General features: G+C 47.9%; 1 protein-coding gene and 1 long non-coding RNA gene across 4 annotated transcripts in view; one reads left to right on the top strand and one right to left on the bottom strand.

Annotated features, from left to right (window-relative positions):
* The window catches only part of MYH13 (myosin heavy chain 13), a 61,542-nt gene that overhangs the window by 445 nt on the left and 39,916 nt on the right, over positions 1–21,181 (bottom strand). The window contains exons 23-38 of the mRNA XM_064378310.1: positions 20,310–20,455; positions 20,112–20,202; positions 18,124–18,513; positions 14,893–15,019; positions 14,687–14,805; positions 12,480–12,676; positions 11,884–12,067; positions 10,924–11,089; positions 10,123–10,247; positions 8,561–8,869; positions 8,273–8,476; positions 5,759–5,884; positions 5,293–5,463; positions 2,312–2,416; positions 2,127–2,222; positions 187–321 (exon numbers count right to left, since the gene is read on the bottom strand). Coding sequence (XP_064234380.1) covers positions 187–321; positions 2,127–2,222; positions 2,312–2,416; positions 5,293–5,463; positions 5,759–5,884; positions 8,273–8,476; positions 8,561–8,869; positions 10,123–10,247; positions 10,924–11,089; positions 11,884–12,067; positions 12,480–12,676; positions 14,687–14,805; positions 14,893–15,019; positions 18,124–18,513; positions 20,112–20,202; positions 20,310–20,455 — 2,691 coding nt within the window. The remainder of the gene's footprint in view (positions 1–186; positions 322–2,126; positions 2,223–2,311; positions 2,417–5,292; positions 5,464–5,758; positions 5,885–8,272; positions 8,477–8,560; positions 8,870–10,122; positions 10,248–10,923; positions 11,090–11,883; positions 12,068–12,479; positions 12,677–14,686; positions 14,806–14,892; positions 15,020–18,123; positions 18,514–20,111; positions 20,203–20,309; positions 20,456–21,181) is intronic.
* LOC135275757 (uncharacterized) overlaps positions 4,406–21,181 on the top strand; it is a 40,638-nt gene continuing 23,862 nt past the window's right edge. For 2 of the 3 annotated variants that reach the window (XR_010343335.1, XR_010343333.1), the window contains exons 1-3: positions 4,406–4,804; positions 8,785–8,953; positions 12,116–12,208. This is a non-coding gene — a long non-coding RNA (uncharacterized LOC135275757). The remainder of the gene's footprint in view (positions 4,805–8,784; positions 8,954–12,115; positions 12,209–21,181) is intronic. The other variant, XR_010343334.1, reaches the window with a different exon arrangement.

Raw genomic sequence — 21,181 nt, 5'->3', positions numbered from 1 at the left:
GCATGACCAGCAACAGTGAAGAGAGGATCAACAGTCATCATCCAAGCTCTCCCTGGGTGGTCCATGGGACTCCCCTGGGTCTTGGGACTTCTTGGGAAGAAGCCATACTCAGGTACCTGCTCTTACCTGGCCCCCATATACAGTATCTGTTCTTAGCTGCCCTACATCTCCGGTACCTGCTCTTACCTGGCCGCCCACATCTCGGCTCTTGGCTCTCAGCTTGTTGACCTGGGATTCGGCGATGTCTGCCCTCTCCGCAGCCTCCTCTAGCTCGTGCTGGACCCTCCGGCATCTTGACAGCTGCGTGTTGGCCTGCTCCTCCTGCACAGGATATGGGGGGCGCTGAGACTGTAGAGTCTCTCAGTCTGATTATGAGGTGCCCTATCCCTGAAGGTCTCTGAGGAGTTAAGCCACCAGGGTCCTGGACTCCCTTTCTCCAGAGTGTGAGATCAAGGCTCTCAGCTCACAACCATCCGTACTGCCTTGGATCACCTTGCAGGGGCTGAGGTCCCTCCTAGGACCTGCACATGTTCCTTTGTACCTCTTCTATATGGTATCTGTTCCGTAGAGATCTTTGGAGGAGACCTACGCTCAGAACTCTCCCAAGACACCTAAAGGTATACAGACCAATGGCCCAAGTCTCCCTTGTCCTGTGCCTCTGCCCAGCACCATCTGTCTAGGGCCAGGCCACTCTACTGGTCTATTTGGGGGAATTTCGAGGATTTCTGACTAAGGTGGCCTCCTGGGCACACTCTAGCTGCCAATCCTGCTGGGACTGTACTAATCCCATGTGCACTAATTGCTCTCAATACTGAACCAGTTCAAATCTGCTTCCCTGAGGCTAGGATTGAACTGACCAGGCTCCTGGGCAGGGAGGAAAAAGAGCAATGGGAGAAGCTTAGTCATTTGTCCAGGCCAGGGTCCCCTAAATTTTGGTCCTCAGAAAAGTAGTCTTGTGAGAAGCTCTGCATACAATAAGAAGGGTCCAACATCAATTGTGAGAAACGGTATATTCTGGAACCCCTCTTCCACTTTTTTACAGTTGATGACATATCAAACTCTACAACATCTACGAAATCTGAGAAATCCTTGAGGTAAAGCAACCAGTGTAACTTTGTTTAACTCAGAGTTTCCCAAACTGCTTATTTTCTATAAACAAAAAAGGTCAGCTGGGTGTGGTGGCTCATGCCTGTAATCCCAGCACTTTGGGAGGCTGAGGCAGGAGGATCATGAGGTCAGGAGTTCGAGACCAGCCTGACCAACATGGTGAAACTTTGTCTTTACTAAAAATACAAAAATTAGCCGGGCATGGTGGTACGTGCCTGTAGTCCCAGCTACTCAGGAGGCTGAGGCAGAAGAATTGCTTGAACCCAGGAGGTGGAGGTTGCAGTAAGCTGAGATTTTGCCACTGCATTCCAGCCTCAGCAACAGAACGAGACTTTGTCTCAAAAAAAAACAACAAAAAACAAAGAAAAACAACAACAAAAAAAGAAACATCTCCCCACGGCCCCAGCTTCCTGCTTTTAACATCCCTCGGAACCAGTGTCCTCAGACAATACTTTGGGAGACACTGATTTCAGCCCATTCCATTTCTTTCCTGTTGATTTCACCTATTTGATTAAAGGGTGGATAAAAAAGGATGGAATGGAGTGAAGGGCACTAGGGAGGGTTAAGGAAGGCTGGAGATGGGGGTGCCTAGGAGGGTGGGCTGTGGTGGGATGGTGGGAATTAGGATGAGGTGTCTCAGGTCAGGTCATGGGAGCAGGAAGGACTGGGAGGGTAGGCTGGGGTGGTTTGGGAGAGTCAGGGTGATCTTAGGCCAGCAGGATGCCCTGGGGTGGGTCACGTGAGTCACGGTGGGTAGGATGAAGGGGATGGATGGGGCTGGCCAAGTCGCGTGAGGCAAGAAGGCACAGAGGTGATAGAGGTGGGGAAGGCTTAACATGGACCAGGAGAGGAAGAGGGCAGATGTCTCTGTGTTTATAGCCTGCAAATGCAAACTCAGGCCTGGGACTCAGAGGACTTTACCAACCAGGAACCTGCTCCCACTCAGGGATGGCAGGGACACCCAGGCTGCCTCAGGGACAGTCTGTCTGTGGGCACTCCCAGGGACCTCCTGTGCTCACCGCCTCCTCAGCCTGCCTCTTGTAAGACTTCACTTTGGCCTGCAGCTTGTCCACCAGGTCCTGGAGCCTGAGGATATTCTTGCGGTCCTCCTCAGCCTGCAAACAGAGCACACGTGGCAGGGGCCTGCAAACCCACGGCCACTTCTGATGGGGCTTGGTCCATACAGCATTCGCTGAGGTTCTACCTGGTAAGTCATCTCCTTGACTTTGCGTTCGTATTTGTGGGCCCCCTTCAGGGCCTCAGCTCCCCTCTTCTGTTCCACATCAAGCTCGTTTTCCAGCTCCCGCACCTGGGTAGGGTGAAAAGAACACAGAATTCAAGTCTGTTCTCCCAGGCTTCTCGCATGGACTCACGGGTCAGTCATTCTAGGGTGAACTCAAGATTCAAGATTCCCTAATGGGATTTTTATTAGGATTCACTAGGGGTGGCTGGCAAAATGTTAGGGTAATATTAGGGAAAGTTCTAAGATTATAGTCTCAAACTTTTTGGAAAGCTGAAAGGTTTTAATGGAATGGGCTGAAGGCAGCCAGTTCTTACATCAGAACTTTAAGTCATAGGGTTAAAGATTAGGATGATAAAAGCTTTCCCAGTTAAGTCAGTTTATGCCACATCCCTTTGTCCCTGCTCTAATCTGTTTGCTCATGTAAACTTTGTGCTAGACGGTCCCCTTAGGGGGACGTCGAAGAGGTCTTACCCATTAATGGTGTTTATTCTATGCACCCCCCAACCAAGACCTTTTATTCGTAAAAACCACTCTTTTAACCATGTTAATTATTCACAAGCATGTTGACTTAAAATCTGTTATTAAATCTATACTGAATACCTGCGAGGAGGAACAGAGAGTCATAGACGGCTGCAATCGCCCTCTGAAAGCAGCAGAGGACCATCCCTATCCCACTAAATCACCCTACTAGGTGTGAGCGTGTATTTTATTCATCTGTTGCTGAGTCAAGGTCTGCAGGACAGACCTCCACCGGTAGTGATCAGTGTCTCAGGTGGTGACCCTGACGTGACACTCGTCACAGATTTTTGCCAAGAATGTCTCCTCCTAGGGATTGGGAGCCACATTTTATTGACCAGGTCACCACAAGCCCATGCAGGTGATTTGAGTAAGTGAGAACAAGATGCCCTCATTGGGCAGAGGCAGCCTCAGGTGCACAGAGCATCGCTGGTGGGTCAGGCTTTGCTTAGCTGCCCCCTCCCGTGGAGCCGGGTAGTTTGGCAAGGGCAGCACAAGCTCCCCTGACTTGTCCTTGCAGGTGAAACCTGCCCAACTGTTCCTGGTGATCCTGATTACAGATCAAGTAAGGCGGCAGGGACCATGAAGAGAACCTGGGCCAGAAGTCAGAGCACTCTCCAGGCCCACTTGATAGATTCAAAGCAAGTCAGCTGCCACCACTGAGCATGAGTTTCTGTATGTTTAGGATGGAGACAGTATTTCCTGCCCAGCCTACCTTGAATGTGGAGATCGAATTAAAGTATGTGAAAGTATTGTCAGAATGACAAAGCACTACGCAGGTGTTGTTGATTTCACAGTTGCTTCTGCCTTCCCTGAAGTCTTGAGGGGAAACGGCAGCCACTGAGGATGCAAGTCATCAGCTGTGGTCCCAACTCCACAATCCAGAGATTCAAGCTGGGGAGGGGCAGCAGCCAGCCGTATGCTCCACTCCACCGGGAATCCCATTGGCTGCAGAGTAGGGGCGACTCTGGGCTTGGAGACTCACTAAATCAACTATGAAAACTACCAATGGGACAGGCTCACTCTGGGCACTGTTCCAAAAACCTCCCCACCCTCCACCCACCGAAAACTGTCTTCCATCAGGTTCTACAAAACATTTGTTTTCCTGGGAATTCTTTCTAGGCTTCTGTAAGGCTTATGGAAGTCACATAACTGGGCAGGGGATGGGAGGACAGTAAAGGTGCCTCACCATGGGAGGGGGAGGGTGGCCGAGGGCTTCCTGCCAACCCAGAAATTAAAGTATGACAGAAGGTGTCATGTAGACCTAATCCTTTTCCCATAGGAGAGATCCATGAGAACAGGCCTAAACTCATTGTAATGGAATAGGACTGGGGATGATTGAAAATAAACCTTAAAAGAATTTTGGGGGAAGTTCTAACTTCCCTGGTGTTTACTTTTGTTATTCAAAAAGTCTATGTGGCCTTGTTGTTTTTAGCAGACCCCTCAAAAAAAAGTCCTTTCACATTTAATGGGACTATGTGCCTGGGGAGGATATCCTCGGGCGGTTTGCATAAAGAATGACTGTATTTGGGGCTTTCCTGCTGGAAAAAGTTGTCTCCTTTTCTTTTCCTCCTCCTCATCCTCCTTTCCTCCCACTCTTTCATTTCCTGTCTCCCTGGGACAAGAGACATTCTAACAGCCTCCTCCTCAGAGCCCTCCTCCAAAATGTCAACCGCTAGTGCAGCCCATTTAAAGAATAATTGAAATTAAACCACCGGGGTCTAAAAGGAAAAGCAAGGGGGACAGGAAACGAAGGGAACAGTCGGCAAAGAAACTGAACAATACGTGCAGAATACGCTCTCAGATAAAGAAAGAGCAGATGTCCAGGCGTTGTGGGGGTTGAGCTTTTCTGGTGCATCAACCTAAAGGAAGAAGCCCCAATCACCCTGTTTTGGGGGTGGAGCAAGAAACATACCTGTGCCAGAACTGCAGCCTGCGGTGAGAGATGGGAAAAGCTGGGGAGGGAAGGAAACCTGAGATCGGGATAAAACAGAAACTGCAGATTTTGTGTAGGATGGGCCTTGTTTATCAAAGGGAAGCTTGGTCCAAAATGTAAATTCACCACGATGTGTCATTTTATGACTGTAAAGTATATGTTAATAGCTTTTTTCCATGTATGTGTGTGCCTCTGAATCTACATAGCAAATGGAATGGGAACATTAACACACATCATTCTATTTCACTTACTGAGGTGTGAGCATACCAAAATAGAGAGGGTGTGTGTGTGTGTGTGTGTGTTGGGGCATAGGAACAGGTGAAAAAGAAAAAGGAGAGAAATAAGGCTCACAGGGAATTTCGCAAGCAGTCCTGAAACTGAATTTGGAATCTATTTCATCAGTAATCACTTTCCCACCACCTCAATTTCTGGACTGTGGTTCTGTCCGAGGCTGTCACTTTCAGAGTGAGAGTCCTCTCAAAAACTCTACCCGGTTTTCCAGTTTCTGGATCTGCTTCTTCCCGCCCTTCAGCGCCAGCTGCTCGGCCTCGTCTAGACGGTGCTGCAGGTCCTTCACTGTCTGCTCCAGGTTCTTCTTCATCCGCTCCAGGTGGGCGCTGGTGTCCTGTTCCTTCTTCAGCTCCTCGGCCATCATGGCAGCCTGGTTAAGTTCACAGGACACATCAGAAGCCCTGTCCGCCCATCCCTACCCAGAGTTGCAGAAGAGGTGAAGACTGGGATCATGACGCTGAGCCTCCCCTTTCTGACTCGGGTCAGTCACTGCTGATTCTTCACAGCCTCCCTTCCCACTTTGCCTCGTTTGGGACTGTACCTCTTTACATCTGTCTGGGAAGCCACCACTAACCGATTGTGGTCATAAGAGATGAAACATACTTGCCACGCCCTGGCTCAGAGGCCTCCCTTTCTCAGCTCTGAGCAGGAAGAACAGAACTCACATCTGTGATGGCCTTCTTGGCCTTCTCCTCTGCATTCCTGGACTCCTGGATCGAGTTCTCCACCTCTGCCTGGCACTGAGCTATGTCAGCCTCCAGTTTTTTCTTGGTATTTATCAGGCTTGTATTCTAGAAGAATTAGATATCAGGGGTGTGGGTTCTATTTGGGCACTTACAACCATTGGAAGGGGGAGGGTTGGGTGGGGAAGGAAGTAAATCATGATCCTGTTCCATTTCTTATTTTTCACATGGGTGACCTGCTGGGTACAGTACTGTACATCAGTACTGTACATTCTTTCTTCATTCTTTTTTTTTTTTTTTTTTTTGAGACAGCGTCTCACTCTTGCCCAGGATGGAGTGCAATGCTGCCATCTCGGCTTACTGCAACCTCCGCCTCCAGGGTATAAGCCATTCTCCTGCCTCAGCCTCCTGAGTAGCTGGGATTACAGGCACACGCCACCACGCCCAGCTAATTTTTGTATTTTAGTAGAGACGGGGTTTCACCATGTTGGTCAGGCTGGTCTTGAACTCCTGACCTGGTGATCCGCCCACCTCGGCCTCCCAAAGTGCTGGGATTACAGGCGTGAGCTACCGCACCCAGCCTCTTTCTTCATTCTTAACTGAACAGAAAGTCCTGAAACAGACCCAAGAATTGTACATCAAAGAATTGAATAAATGATAAAAGTAGAATTTCAAATATTTGAGGATGGATAGATTATTCAGTAAAAGGTGTTGGAACAAGGGAATGATTGATAGACATACTACATAAAATGAAAAATAATGCAAATAATCAAAATCTGTCATAAATAGAATTGTAAGCGTGATGACAAACTGGAAAACATTTGCAATATGTATATTACAGAAAAAAATTCCCTTTCTTAACATATAAATACGGCAAATCAATTGAAAAAAAAGGGCAAAAACTACAAATGGGTGAAACACACTAGAAGAAATACAAACGGCCAACAAATGTGATAAAACGTTCCACCTCATTAGCAATAAAAAGTACTAAAAACTCAGTGAGGTGTGTTTCAGCAATAAAATTGGTGACAATTTTAAAAATAAGAACAAGAATATATTTGAGAATTTATAGAAGAGAATGCTCACACATTTTCCCAGTGGAAATAATAACTGGGACAACCTCATTAAAGAACAATTTACAATGTATTACAAGTACCTTTGCTGTTTATACCCTGGAATTTCATTTTTAGAAATTTATTAACTTCTAGAAATATTAAGATGATAGTAATCATGGAAGTATGTGAAAATTTAGTTATGAAGAAGTTCATCACAACAGCCTTTCTAATAGTAAACTTTTTATTGAGAACAATCTAAGATAACCACAGAGGATTGATTAAACGAAAGTACTGTAATATACAAGTAGAATAGCCTACTTTTCTGTCATTAAAAAATACATTGCAGAAGACTATTTAAAGATGTCGAGGCCGGGCATGGTGGCTCCTGACTGTAATCCCAGCACTTTGGGAGGCTGAGATGGGAGGATCACCTGAGGTCAGGAGTTCAAGACCAGCCTGGCCAACATGGCAAAAGCCAGTCTCCACTAAAAATACAAAAAAAATTAGCAGGGCACAGTGATGCAAGCCTGTAATCCCAGCTACCTGGAAGACTGAGGCAGGAGAATCACTTGAACCCAGGAGGTGGAGGTTTCAAGATTCTGTCTTAAAAAAAAAATGTCGAGATATGTTCATGATTGTTAAATGAAAAAAAGAGGCTGCAAAAGATTGTTTATATTTTTACAAAATATACTTATTTTATTTTTAATTAAAACTGGTCTCAAACTCCTGAGATCAAGCAATCCCAAAGTCCTGGAATTAGAGGCAAAAATATAATATTTATATAATTCACAAGGGCCTAAGAATGAGAGACCCAGGAATGTTAATAATATGCTTGATTTTTTTCTTCCATGTATTTGCTTGTTTTTTCTATTTTTTAAACAAAGGAGTTTTTAAGACTTTATTTTATATATATATATATATATATTTTTTTTTTTTTTTTTTGAGGCAGGGTCTCCCTCTGTTGCCCAGGCTGGAGTACAGTGGTGCGATCGTAATTCATTGCAGCCTCAACTCCTGGGCTTAAGCGAACCTCCCACCACGGCCTCCCAATGTGCTGGGATTATAGGTGTGGCGCTGAGCCGGGTCAAAAATAATTATTTTGAAATAAAATCTTAATATTCTAAGGTTTCCACTTAAATAGTACTTCCAGGTGCTCTGTGCAGTAATTAATCCTTCATTGCTCTGATTTCCTCACCACACGCAGCATCTTTTATCTTTAATGTTTGGTTGAGAGAAAGCTCAGAAATCTGTCAATCAAGAGTCAGTTATTCCCAGAACCAAGCTTAAAGAAACTTGGTCTTGACAACTAGTCTGGGAGGAACCAGGTGCTCCTTCCCATGGCGTGGGCCCTGAGCGGAGGGACAGCGGAAGCAGCTGGGGGTGCAGGAGGTGCTACCTGCCCCAGGGAGGACCGTCAGTGGAGGGGTGAGGGTGGGCGCACCTGGGAGTGCAGGAGCTGCACGCGGTCGCTGGCGTCCAGCAGCTCCTGCTCCGACAGCCTGCGGGTCCGCTCCGTCTGCTCCAGGGCCACCTTCATTTCCTCCAGCTCCTCCAGCAGGAGCCCATTCCTGCGCTCCACGATGGCCAGCTGCTCCTTGAGGTCCTCATTGCTCCTCAGGGCGTCATCCAGGTGCAGCTGGGAGTCCTGCAGGGGAGACCCGGAGCGAAGTCAGAGCCACCTGGCAGGCTGGGACCCGTCCAGGTACACAGAGACGGCCACCACGCTCACCTTGAGCTGGCCCTGGACCGTGCGCAGGTGTTTTTGGGTCTCTGCCACCTGGCGGTTGGAGTGGCCCAGCTGAATCTCCATCTCATTGAGATCTCCCTCCATCTTCTTCTTCAGTCTCAGGGCGTCATTCCGGCTGCGGATTTCAGCATCCAGCACGCTCTGCATGGCCTCCGTTGCCCGCTGGCTATTTCTTTTTAACTGCTCGATTTCTTCATCCTTCTCAGTGACCTTGCGGTCTAGCTCGGATTTCACCTGGCTCAGCTCTAGCTGCATGCGCAAGATCTTGCTCTCCTCGTGTTCCAAGGAACCCTGACGAAAGCAAAGGAGTGACTGAGAGTGCCGTGGACGGCCACTTTCTTGAATGGGTATTTTCATCCCCATACGATCAAACAGGTATTCTTTTTTTTTTTTTTTAATTTAAATTTTAATTTTTTTGGGTGGTAGAGACAGGGTCTGACTATGTTGCCCAGGCTGGTTCTGAACTTCTGGGCTCAAAGTTATTCTCTCTCCTTGGCCTCCTAAAGTGTTGGGATTACAGGTGTGAGCCATCGTGCCTGGCCCAAATAGGTTTTTTTTTTTTTTTTTTTTTTTTGAGACAGAGTCTCCAGTGGCATGATCTCGGCTCACTGCAACCTCCAACTCCTGGGTTCGGGTGATTCTCCTGCCTCAGCCTCTCCAGTAGCTGGGATTACAGACCCCCACCACTGCACCTGGCTAATTTTTGTATTTTCAGTAGAGATGGGGTTTCACCGTGTTATCTAGACTGGTCTCAAACTCCTGACCTTCCAGGTAATCTGCCCACCTCGACCTCTCAAAGTGCTAGGATTACAGATGTGAGCCACCACACCTGGCTGCAAATAGGTATTCTTATAACCATTTTATAGATGAAGAGAACAATACTCAGAGTGGTCTGAGTATTTGGCTGGCTCCCAAATATCCCTCAGAGTGATGAAACTGGGACTAAATCTTTGCATCTCTCATGACCAAATTATCTTATGACTTGAGATAGAATATCTTTCTAATTAGTGAAAATTTTATTGAGAGTATCTATTTTAATAGTGACCATAAATCAGGAGTCAACCTAGTCTCTAAAATGACAGGGTAATTGCTCTCCTGTCATCCTGTGTTGGTTCGTATTTCCCTAGAAACAACCAATCATCCTGGCCACAACCGATGACTGCATCAGGAAACTTTGGGTGTGTTTTGATTATACAGGATTCTTGATAGCCAGAGATGAGTGTCTGTGCCTGTATGTTAAATGTAACTGAGAGATTCTCCACTGCTCTCAGGATGTTAGATGATTGATTTTCTGCTTCCTGAGAGGAAGACATTGAAGACATAATGAACACATTTATTTATTTTCGAATGGGGAAATGTGCTAGAGGACACCCAGGAGGTGAGGTAGCAGCCTGTAAATGTTCCAGCCCCTGAGATGGCTGAATGTTCTTCCCAGCGGAGACTCAGGGCCTCCTGGAGTGAAGGGCCCCACGGGGTGGGGAAGGGCAGCCTCTTTCAGTTTCCTGTCCTCCTGAATTTACGAATGTCACGTCCCAGACACTTGCCTCCACTTCTTCTAAGGCAACCTGCAGATCTGACTTTTCCTGCTCCACTAGCTTCTTGGTCTTTTCCACCTCCTGAAGATTCTTGCCAGTTTCTGCAATCTGCTCAGTTAAGTCAGAAATCTCTTCTGCAAAGGACAGGCTCAATTTAGGCTGTTTCAACATGCTCCAGTTTATAGTATAGGCATTTGCCAGGCAATTTAGGGATTGGCGATTCATTCATGACATTTATGCAGGAGAGAATACAGGGAAGCCATTCAGAGGAGGTGTTGGCAAGACAGGGACGTGTTGCCTCACCTGCGCTAGGCAGACGGGAACAAGTGAAGAATAGAAACTTAAAACTTCAAAAGTGCTCTATATAAAACGGTTATAGAGAAGACCAGACAAAACAATTGTGGGGAAAAATGCATAGAATCATAGTCTGCAGAACCAGAAGGGGCTTTGGAAAGTGTTGGGTGTGGTCTTCCGATTTTGTAGATCAGAAGTCTGAGGTCCTAAGAGATTCAGTGGCATGCCCAAGAATACAAAGCCACTTAGAGACAGAATCACTGAAGGGTCTAACAGAGCAGCGGGCTCAGCAACCCGTTGTGCCTTCAGTTCTCAAAAATGAGACTTAGCTGCGGCCATGCCTTACATGAAAAAGGTTTGGGCCTTGGGGCAAACTGAGTAAATGTGAGGCATGATGGGTGAGGATCGTGTGGGGCAGTGGGAAGGAGGCATCTGGAGATGACTGTGGCCACGTGGGGAAGGGGTTGGCAGGAGGAGAGGGGGATGTATCACACACCGGTGGTGGAGAGAGCTCACCTTGCAGATTTTTGTTCTCCCGCCTCAGTGTCTCTAACTGGTCCACCACCTCCTCGTAGGCATTCCTCATCTTGAAGAGTTCAGTGCTGAGTGACCTGGACTCCTTCTGAGCAGCTTCCAACTCAGCCTGGCTTTCATCCAGCTTCTGCTTCCACTCTGCAAGGACCTGGGAGATGACAAAGGGACATGGGAGAAGCAGAAAGCCTGGGTGACTCGGAAGAGTTCATGCAAACGAGGGCCGTCAGTAAAACCAAGGTTTCAACCTTCCATCCTTAGGGACTGAAGAAAGTGGAGGAGCACTGTTCCAGATCAGGGACCCCAAACTGTGATATTCTTGCAGGTCCTCTGCTGCATTCTCACAGACATTACGATCTCAATGGAACTGAATTAGCTTTCACTAAAAATAAAATTGCTGGGCTGGGCACGGTGGCTCATGCCTGTAATCCCAGCACTTTGGGAGGCTGAGGTGGGTGGATCATGAGGTCAAGAGATTGAGACCATCCTGGTTAACATGGTGAAACCCTGTCTCTACTAAAAGTACAAAAATTAGCTGGGCATGGTAGCGTGCGCCTGTAGTCCCAGCTACTCGGGAGGCTGAGGCAGGAGAATCGCTTGAGCCCAGGAGGCGGAGGTTGCAGTGAGCTGAGATCACACCACTGCACTCCAACCTGGCGACAGAGTGAGACTCCATCTCAAAAAACCAAAAAATGGCCTTTGGATGGACTGTCACAATAGTCAAGAGACACCCCAAGTCCCCTGAACTGGGAAATGCTGTTTCAACTGGGGGCCTTCTAGGATGTGCAGGCGGCTCACACATCTAAGTGTGAAACTGTTGCTTTCACCACCACCACTGTCAAACATTTGACCCTTTCCAAATCCAGGTATTTTCATTTAAATAGCGTTTCCCCAACTTGAATGATCCCCATGCTGTCATCACAAAGAAAGTGGCTGGGACAGGACCTTGTCAAAGTTTCTCTGCTTCTTGTCCAGGGTGGCACAGGCTGTGTGGGAGCGCTCCAGGTCCCGCATCAGGTCGTCCACCTCTCCCTGGAGCCTCTGCTTGGTTTTTTCCAAGGATGCGCACTTGGAGTTCGCCGTCTCCGTGTTCTCCTCTGCTTCCTGGAGCCTCTGGGCTAGTTTTTTCCTAAGAAAACCAGATTTACTGTTTGTTTTTTTTTTTCCCTTGGCAAAGGTGGACTATTTCAGAAGGTAACTGTCAGACGGGAAGAGAAATGAACAGCATGGAAGGGACTGGTGTTTGATGAGACCGAGACCTAAGGATTTGGTGAGTGGAGGGGATCCAAGTGTCACCAGGAGATTCCCAAAATGCTTGGTGGCAAAGCAGATTCCTAAGTAGCCCCCTGGGGAGCTAGGTGGAATGGACGGTTCCTGAGAAGGACAGGGAGACCATCAGAGGGTGGGGGGCACAATCGGAATGTTTCGGACACCACCAAGGCGTGGGCAGGGAAGAGAGACTCTCTCAAGATACAAAGACTTCTGCTCCCTTGGCTTGTGTCTTCGGGTCCCCTCTGCTATTGCAACCCTGGAGCCCCTACTTGGCCTCCTCCAGTTCCTCTGTGCGCTGGATGGCGTCCGTCTCATATTTGGTCCTCCACTGGGCAACCTCAGTGTTGGCCTTGGACAGCGCCCTCTGCAGCTCGGCTTTGCCTTCCTGCTCCTCCTCATACTGTTCCCGCAGCAGGTCGCAGTCGTGGCGGGAGGACTGCAGGGCGTGAGCCAGGGCGTTCTTGGCCTGGCAATGACAGTGGTGACAAATTGCAAAAACATTTGACCCTTTTCCAAATTCAAGTATTTATTTTCATGTAAATATCTTTTCCCCAACTTGAATTATCCCTATGCTGTCTTCACCAATTTTGCCATATAGGCATATCACCTGGTTTATTTAATTTCTTTTCAAGTGGACTCCTTAATTATATTTACGTATATTTAACAAAAGAGTAAACTGTAACAGGATGGTAAGTGGAAAACCATTGACATTTGCCATAAGCAGAAGGTAACCATAAGAATAAGTGCAGTGGAAATAAAGCAATGTTATCACGTCTAGCTAGGTACTGTTGCCTGCTGGGACTCCGTGCCTGGGGTCTATCCTCTATTTCTTAACAGGGTAAATAAGCAAATGCTAAGGAAGTATGGTTCACAAGGAGGACTTTTCCTTGATATACTACTGGATACAATGGTATGGACTGCTGTGATCAGGAGAAGCCTGAAAGCATCTTTTGATGTCACCAGTGGGCTATGTCCCCACACTGGGGACTGCTGATGTGAGCTTTGCTGATTCCACGGCTCGACTTCCTCTTCCTAGGCAGAGAAGACATGCCTAGAGGCCTCTGTCCCTCACTCCCTCCCATGTGGAGGGATGTAAAGGCAACAGTTTAGCTCTGACTATAATGGCCACAAAATGCCCTCTGGTGCCACTATCAAAGAGAGAGTTCTGTCAGCCCACTTCAGTAATTTGTACATTTTCATCTTTTTAAAAATGCAGGCCGGGCACGGTGGCTCAAACGCCTGTAATCCCAACACTTTGGGAGGCCGAGGCGGGTGGATCACCTGAGGTTGGGAGTTCGACACCAGCCCGACCAACATGGTGAAACCCCATCTCTACTAAATTACAAAATTAGCTGGCGTGGTGGCACATGCCTGTAAACCCAGCTGCTTGAGAGGCTGAGGCAGGAGAATCACTCGAACCCCAGAGGCAGAGGTTGTAGTGAGCTGAGATCATGCCACTGCACTCCAGCCTGGGTGACAAGAGTGAGACTCCATCTCAAAAATAATAATAACAAAATAAATAAAAATGCAATAAAGGACAAACTTTGCCTAAGAAGGAAAACAGCTGTTTCCTGGCCGAAGGACAGCCCCGCTCGTGCGGTGGCCCTTCTCACTACTGGTTCAGGCTTGGGTTCTCACCACTTCCCCCTGCCCCCTCATCTACCAAAGTCTTTACCAGAGAACAGAAAGAAGGGAGACAAATATGGTGCTTGTCCTTTTTCAGAAGAGAATGGTGGAGCTTGGGAAAATTCCAAAAGATTGCCCTGTAAGTCTTAGCCAGTGTGCAGCAACCTCAGAATTTCATTTATGCAGTTTTTTGAACTCTTGGACCCCTATTCTGATACTGGAATACGCATTGGCAGCACCAAGCACCTACTGTGTGCACTGTTCTACTGGGCACAGAAGGTACAATAGGGACAGACCATTCTTGCCCTCCAGAAGTTTACAGATCTGTGGGGAGACACGTATTATAAACACAATATCTAGATACTGAAGTCAAGAAGGTGATGATGTTCATGTTTATGCAGATGTCTCAAGGGTGCTCCCAAAACCATGCTCCCGTTTTTGGAGGAGGGGAGCTTAAAATCAGGTGGTATAGGAGGTGACACAGCAGGAATAATGAAGAAGGAAGGGAAGGGAATTTCAAGTGGTGGGGATGAATTGCTGGGAAGAATGGTCAAGCGCGTGCAGTGATGGGGAGGAGGTGCCCTCGGCTGGAGAGGGGAGTTTCTCAGACTACCCTGTGGGGGACAGAGGAGCCCAGGGGACGGAACACCATAGTATGGTTCTCTATCCCCAACGAAGGGGATCCAGTGCCAACTTCCTCTAACTCTAACCTTGAGGAACAGGTTCCCACCATGTTCCGAGGCAGAGAGAAGCAACAGGTTTCTTGATGTACCACTGCTCCGGACCAGCTTCAGGGTAAAGTGGTCATACTCCCTGACTTCTCAAGTTCAATCTGACTCTATGTCTTTACCTTGGTTTCTTCTTCCAGTTGCCTCTTAAGCTCCTCCAGCTGCTGGGTGAGGGCCTGCTTGCTTTTGGTCAGCTGTGAAATCAGAGACTCCTTCTCTTCCACTTGGTGGCTCAGCTCCCCTACCAAACAGATGTGGCCCCCAAGTCAGTGTTACTGGCCACTCTCTCCTGTGACCCGGCTGCACTCAGAGCCCTGCCCATTCTCACCATTTTGGGTCTGCAGTCTTGCTTTCTGCATGTTCAGATCATGGATCAACTGTGTCTGTTGCTCGTCCTTGGCTTTGATTTCATTAAATTGGTCTTCTACCGTCCGGCATGTTCTTTCTATGTTACTCTTTAAAAAACAAAAAGTCAGCGTGAGTGGGAAAAAATGGATTCCTAGTGCCCAGCATTGAACTGAACAGTGTGATCATTTAGCTTCTTGTCAGGTAAAGTAAAGATAAAAATACAGAACAAAAAAAAGTTTAAAAAAAAATCATAATTGGCTGGGCGCAATGGCTCATGCCTATAATCCCAGCACTTTGGAAGGCTGAGGTGAGTGGAACACCTGAGGTCAGGGGTTTGAGACCAGCCTGGCCAACATGGAGAAACCCCGTCTCTACTAAAAATACAAAAATTAGCTGGGTATGGTGGTGGGCACCTGTAATCCCAGCTACTCGGGAAGCTGAGGCAGGAGAATTGCTTCAACTTGGGAGGTGGAGGTTGCAGTGGGCAGAGATCGTAGCATTGTACTCCAGCCTGGGCAACAGAGTGAACTGTCTCAAAAAAAAAAAAAAAAATCATCATCATTTCAGATTTGTGAATGCAGCTCAATCACCAATTGCTTGGAACATCAGCTTTTAGTAGATAAGTATTAATGATTTGTAAACAAATCTTTGAGAAGATTCCACTTTTTTTGTTTTGTTTTGTTTTTTTAGATGGAGTCTCACTCTGTTGCCAGGCTGCAGTGCAGTGGTGCGATCTCAGCTCACTGCAACCTCTGCCTCCCAGGTTGAAGAGATTCTCTTGCCTCAGCCTCCCGAGTAGCAGGGACTACAGGCACCCACCACCATGCCCAGCTAATTTTTTTTTTTTTTTTTTTTGTATTTTTAGTAGAGACAGTGTTTCACCGTGTTAGCCAGGATGGTCTCGATCTCCTGACCTCTTGATCTGCCTGGCTCAGCCTCCCAAAGTGCTGGGATTACAGGCGTGAGCCACCATGCCCGGCCAAGAAGATTCCACTTTAAAGTGGATCCTTGGGATCCTCTTGTAATATAAGTAATTCATGAATACTAACAAGCGATGCCAAGCATGTGAATATTTGTAAGCAGCGTATTCAGATGACTGTTAAGCATTTCATTCAACAGCACAAAAGGTTCCCTATGGTGGAGGTGGTAAGAAGGGATTCACTTTCCCAGCCTCCAGTTGGCCTGGATGCTTGTGAAGTTTGTTCAAAACCCTTGTGTGTATTGACCTTTCTCTCCTCCTGCTGCTCCGTAAAATAGAAAATAAAATGTATTGAGCATATGTTTTCCTTAGAGTGGGAAGGATGAGATGGCAGTGGAAGGAGCAGGGATACTGATTCCAAGGGAGTCCTGGAGGAGCTTAGGGTCTTTGAGGAGATGACGCACAAGCATGGGAGAATCAAAGAGGGGAGAGTTGAAACGCGCGATGGTGACTTGCAAGGAGACCCGTCAAAGGGGACAGCTGAAAAAGCGTAAAGAAACATGAAGTGCTGCCTCCCCTGGATGTGAAATTCTCTCTTGAGAACAGAGAGCAGCATAAGGTAATTCTGGAGAGAGGGAGGCTGCAGTGGGGGCTGTTTATAGTCACAGTGCGTAGGGGATGCTGGAGGTTCTTCCCACACAGCTACCCCTGCAAGCTGGCCTGGCTCGCTGAGAGAGAGGTGTGGGAGGGGAACCTATTCAGACCCAATTTCTTAGAGGAAGGAAGGAAACCAAGAAAGAGAAAAGGGGCAAACATGGGAAAGCAGGAAAGAAGGAGAAAGAGTCATCACCCGGAGCCAGAGGCTGCAGTCCGGAAGTGAAGGAGCAAAGGAGGCGGCACAGGGCAGTGTGGACGCAGACCCTAAACAGTGACCGCAAGGGGCGCTGTAGAGACCACTCTAGTTCTCTGATCCATATCTCCCTTCCTTTACTGGACAGACGCCCTGACCTTCTGGGAAACCCGCTGTGGGAGGCCCACAGCCCCACTTCTAGGGTCACCACTGCTTCTCCCAGCCCAGCCAAACAACTCCTAGTACAGCTCAGGGCACCCTGTAAGGAGGGTAGCTGTTAAATGAAGGAACACACATGCTCCACGAGGAATGCTTTGCTTTGAGGTCACGTGCAGAGGTGGGGTCACCATGAAGCTCGTGAAATAAGCTTCAGGGCCCATATTTACATGGGACCCGGAGAGTCTGGGAGCTGCAGAAGGTTGAAGGTAGGGAAGAGGAACCATCACAGGCAGAATATATTCTAGAAGACATTTCTGGCAAATGGCCCAAAGAGGCCTCAGGGGAAAATAACTTGAGTCTTCAAGGTAATCTGCGACTTTTTTGTCTCATTATCAATATTAAGTTTCATGCCTAATTTTCGTAAGTTTGTATACTTTTTCTTTAAGAGCCCCAATCAGCCGGGCACAGTGGCTCACGCCTGTAATCCCAGCACTTTGGGAAGCCGAGGTGGGTGGATCACCTGAGGCCAGGAGTTCAAGACCAGCCTGGCCGACATGGTGAAACCCTGTCTACCAAAAATACAAAAATTAGCCGGGCATGGTGGCGTGCACCTGTAATCCCAGCTACTCAGGAGGCTGAGGCAGGGGAATCGCTTGAACCCAGGAGGCAGAGGTGGCAGTGAGCTGAGATCGCACCGTTGCACTCCAGCCTGGGCAACAAGAGCAAAACAGTGGTGCCAGATCATTCAATTGTGCTTGAATCAAATGATCTTGATGATATGGTCTAAATGTTGGTGTTCCCCCAAAATTCGTAATTTCTAGTGCAGTGGTGTTGGGAGGTGGGGCTTTTGGGAGGTGATTAGGTCATGGGGGTGGAACACCCATAAATGAGATTAGTGCCTTAATAACAGAGGCCTGAGAGAACGTGTTCACCCCTTCTACCACATGATGATGCAATGAGAAGGCACCACCTGTGAGGAACAGGCCTTCACCAGACACCGCATTTGCTGGCACTTTGATCTTGGACTTCCCAACGTCCAAAATTGTGAGTGATACATTTCTATTGTTTATAAATTACCCAGTCTAAAACATTGTGTTGCAGCAGCCCAGATGGATAAGACGAAGGACATGAGTAAATGTGAGGAACTGGAAATAGGCGGAAATAGGGAAGAGGGCAGTGTAGAACATGCAGTGCATTTGGTGGGCATGTTCAAATGTGCTGGGGGCAGGTGACCACGGCTGCCTTGCGTTCTCCAAGAACAGAAGGGTCGGTCAATCAGGTACCTTCGACTTGGAGATAGCCTCGATGTTGCTGGCCATGTCATCGATCTCCATCTTCAGCTCGCTTTTCTCCTTCTCCAGCTTCTGCTTCACCCGCTGCAGGTTGTCAATCTGCTCCCCAAGCTCAGCCACACTGTCTGCGTGCTTCTTCCTCAGGGTGGCCGCCGTGGCTTCGTGCTGTAGGGTGGCCTCCTCTAGGTCCCTGCGTATTTTCTGGAACTCAGCCTCCCGCTTCTTGTTCATCTCAATCTGGGCAGAAGTGGCCCCACTGGCTTCTTCCAGCCTCTCGCTGATCTCCTCCAGCTCCCTGGCCAGATCTGAGCGCTGCTTCTCAATCTTGGCTCTTAGTGTGTGTTCCGCTTCAATTTCCTCCTCCAGCTCTTCTATGCGGGCCTGAAAGGATCACTGTATCAGGAATGTTATGGTAGAGGAGGGGGCAGCCCCCTTTGGGAGGGGCTGGGTGGTGAGGAATTGTGGGTATGCAGCACGAGGTGGGTGGATCATTTGAGGTCAGGGGTTTGAAACCAGCCTGGCCAATATGATGAAACCCCACCTCTACTAAAACTACAAAAATTAGCCGGGTGTGGTGGCGGGCACCTGTAGTGCCAGCTACTCGGGAGGCTGAGGCAGGAGAACTGCTTGAATCCAGGAGGTTGCAGTGAGTGGAGATTGCTCCACTGCACTCCAGCCTGGGCAACAGAGCAAGACTCTGCCTCAAAAAACAACAACAACAGAAAATACAATATAATATTAAATTGGTGAAAAACTTGGAAACAACCTAAGTGTCCATTAGTAAGGGAATGCTCCAATCAATCATGATGGAGACTTGCTCTAGAAGTCTATGAAGCAGGTAGACACTGACCCACATCTATCATGGATGGCTCTGCAGATCATGTTGCCAAAAGAAAGGAGCAAGTAGGCCAGGCGTGGTGGCTCACACCTGTAATCCCAGCACTTTGGGATGCCAAGGCGGGTGGATCACGAGGTCAGGAGTTCGAGACAAGCCTGGAAAATATGGTGAAACCCCGTCTCTACTAAAAATACAAAAATTAGTCAGGCATGGTAGCATGCGCCTGTAGTCCCAGCTACTCGGGAGGTTGAGGCAGAAGACTGGCTTGAACCTGAAAGGTGGAGGTTGCAATGAGCCGAGGTCGTGCCACTGTACTCCAGCCTGGGCAACAGAGCGAGACTCCGTCTCGGGAAAAAAAAAAAAAAAGGAGCAAGTTGCAGAGTGATGCTCTCAGTATGATATTTACGCTAAGACTGTAAAGAAACAAGAACCTGGCCGGGCGCGGTGGCTCAAGCCTGTAATCCCAGCACTTTGGGAGGCCGAGGCGGGTGGATCACGAGGTCAAGAGATCGAGACCATCCTGGTCAACATGGTGAAACCCCGTCTCTACTAATACAAAAAAATTAGCTGGGCACGGTGGCGCGTGCCTGTAATCCCAGCTACTCAGGAGGCTGAGGCAGGAGAATTGCCTGAACCCAGGAGGCGGAGGTTGCGGTGAGCCGAGATCGCGCCATTGCGCTCCAGCCTGGGTATCAAGAGCGAAACTCCGTCTCAAAAAAAAAAAAAAAAAAAAAAAAAAAAGAAACAAGAACCTTTTCTGCATGTGTACTACATATTTTTGGGGGTCTTAAATGTGTACAAAAACACATAGCAAGAGATGCAGAAGGATGCATATCCAACGGAAACTGGTAATTACTTCTGAGAAGATGGGGAGGACGCTGGGCTTACGGGCGGTGGTCAAAGCACCCTTATCAATAATATTTAGCTTTACTGGGCATATTTTGAACCTTTGCAAGGAAGCATGTTTATGGGTTACTTAGAACATTTAAATATTATTTTCAAAAAATAAAGAAAAGGACAGGACACCTCTAGCTTTAGCAGAAGGAAAGAAAGAAGCAGCTGAAGAAATAAGGGGGAAAGAGCAAGGAGGGGCGCTCTTGCAAAGGGATTGTTGTGATTGGGAAGGTTTTGATGCTTTCACCTGCAACTCTTTAATCTTCTTTTGAAACTGCAAACTGTGGACTTGTTCATCATCTATTTTGGCTTGTAACTGACTGATTTCAAACTCCTTCCTGCAAATAGATTTTTTTTAAAAAAGAGCATGAAATACAAGCCTCTTGGAGAAGGGTGAAAGTTGGATTTTAGGCTCAGACACGGAGGTAGCAAATGAAATACCTACTTTTTCAATTTCTCTTCTATTTGCTGCTTGTCATTTTCTAGATCCATAATGGATTCCTGGGTCATTTTCAGGTCTCCTTCCAGCTTCCTCTTCATCCTTTCCAGATCTGCCCGCAGCTTCTTCTCCTGCTCTAAGGAACCCTCAAGCTGAGAAGACACACAGGTAGAAAATTAAGCCCCTGCTGGGGAAGTGTTGCTCCTTTTGTCTGGTGCAGCCAGACACATGGCCTGGAACTTCCTGGGGCTCCTGGAGGGTGCTGGCTGCAAGCCTCTTACCCCAGGAGGAAGCAAATCTTGCCCCTAGATCCCCCATCTTCTGTCTACCAGAAAAGGCTACCCAGGGCGGGGCTGGATCCCTCAGGGGCCTCCTGATGCCTCTCTCAGCTGATTGCCACTCGGCCTGGCCCAGATCATGTTCCCTGTAGGGGTATGGAACCCACAGGAGCACACTCTTAATGGGGGCTTCTGTGGACAGCACTGTGAAGGTCCATGCGGTACACCATCATGCCTTCCCTGCTCACATGCGTTATGCAACCATGGGAGGCAAGGAATTTGTGTGTGCACACACACACATGCACACGTGGAACAGGGAACAGGGCTGTAGAGGAGGAGCACGCCTACCCTGGGCTCAGAAAAATTAAAGATATCTAGAAAATAATCTCTAACCACAATAGTGAGTAAAACCTGAACTTGGCTCTTACATCTCTAAGAACAATAATGTAATGTGATGGGGCGGAAATAGTCATTTTCATGGCCACAGACGGAACCATCTTTAATAACGTTACAACAGGATTGGAGGGTTTGCAACCCAGAGGACCTATAAGCGGACGCTAATGATAACGATGATGAAGATGATAACAATATTAGCAGCTG

The sequence above is a fragment of the Aotus nancymaae genome, unplaced genomic scaffold (genome assembly GCF_030222135.1).
Source record: "Aotus nancymaae isolate 86718 unplaced genomic scaffold, 86718_ANA_hifiasm-v0.15.2.pri h1tg000018l, whole genome shotgun sequence".
NCBI classification, from domain to species: domain Eukaryota; kingdom Metazoa; phylum Chordata; class Mammalia; order Primates; family Aotidae; genus Aotus; species Aotus nancymaae.
Note: the sequence above shows the minus strand (reverse complement) of the source record. Positions and strands in the feature narration are given on the sequence as shown.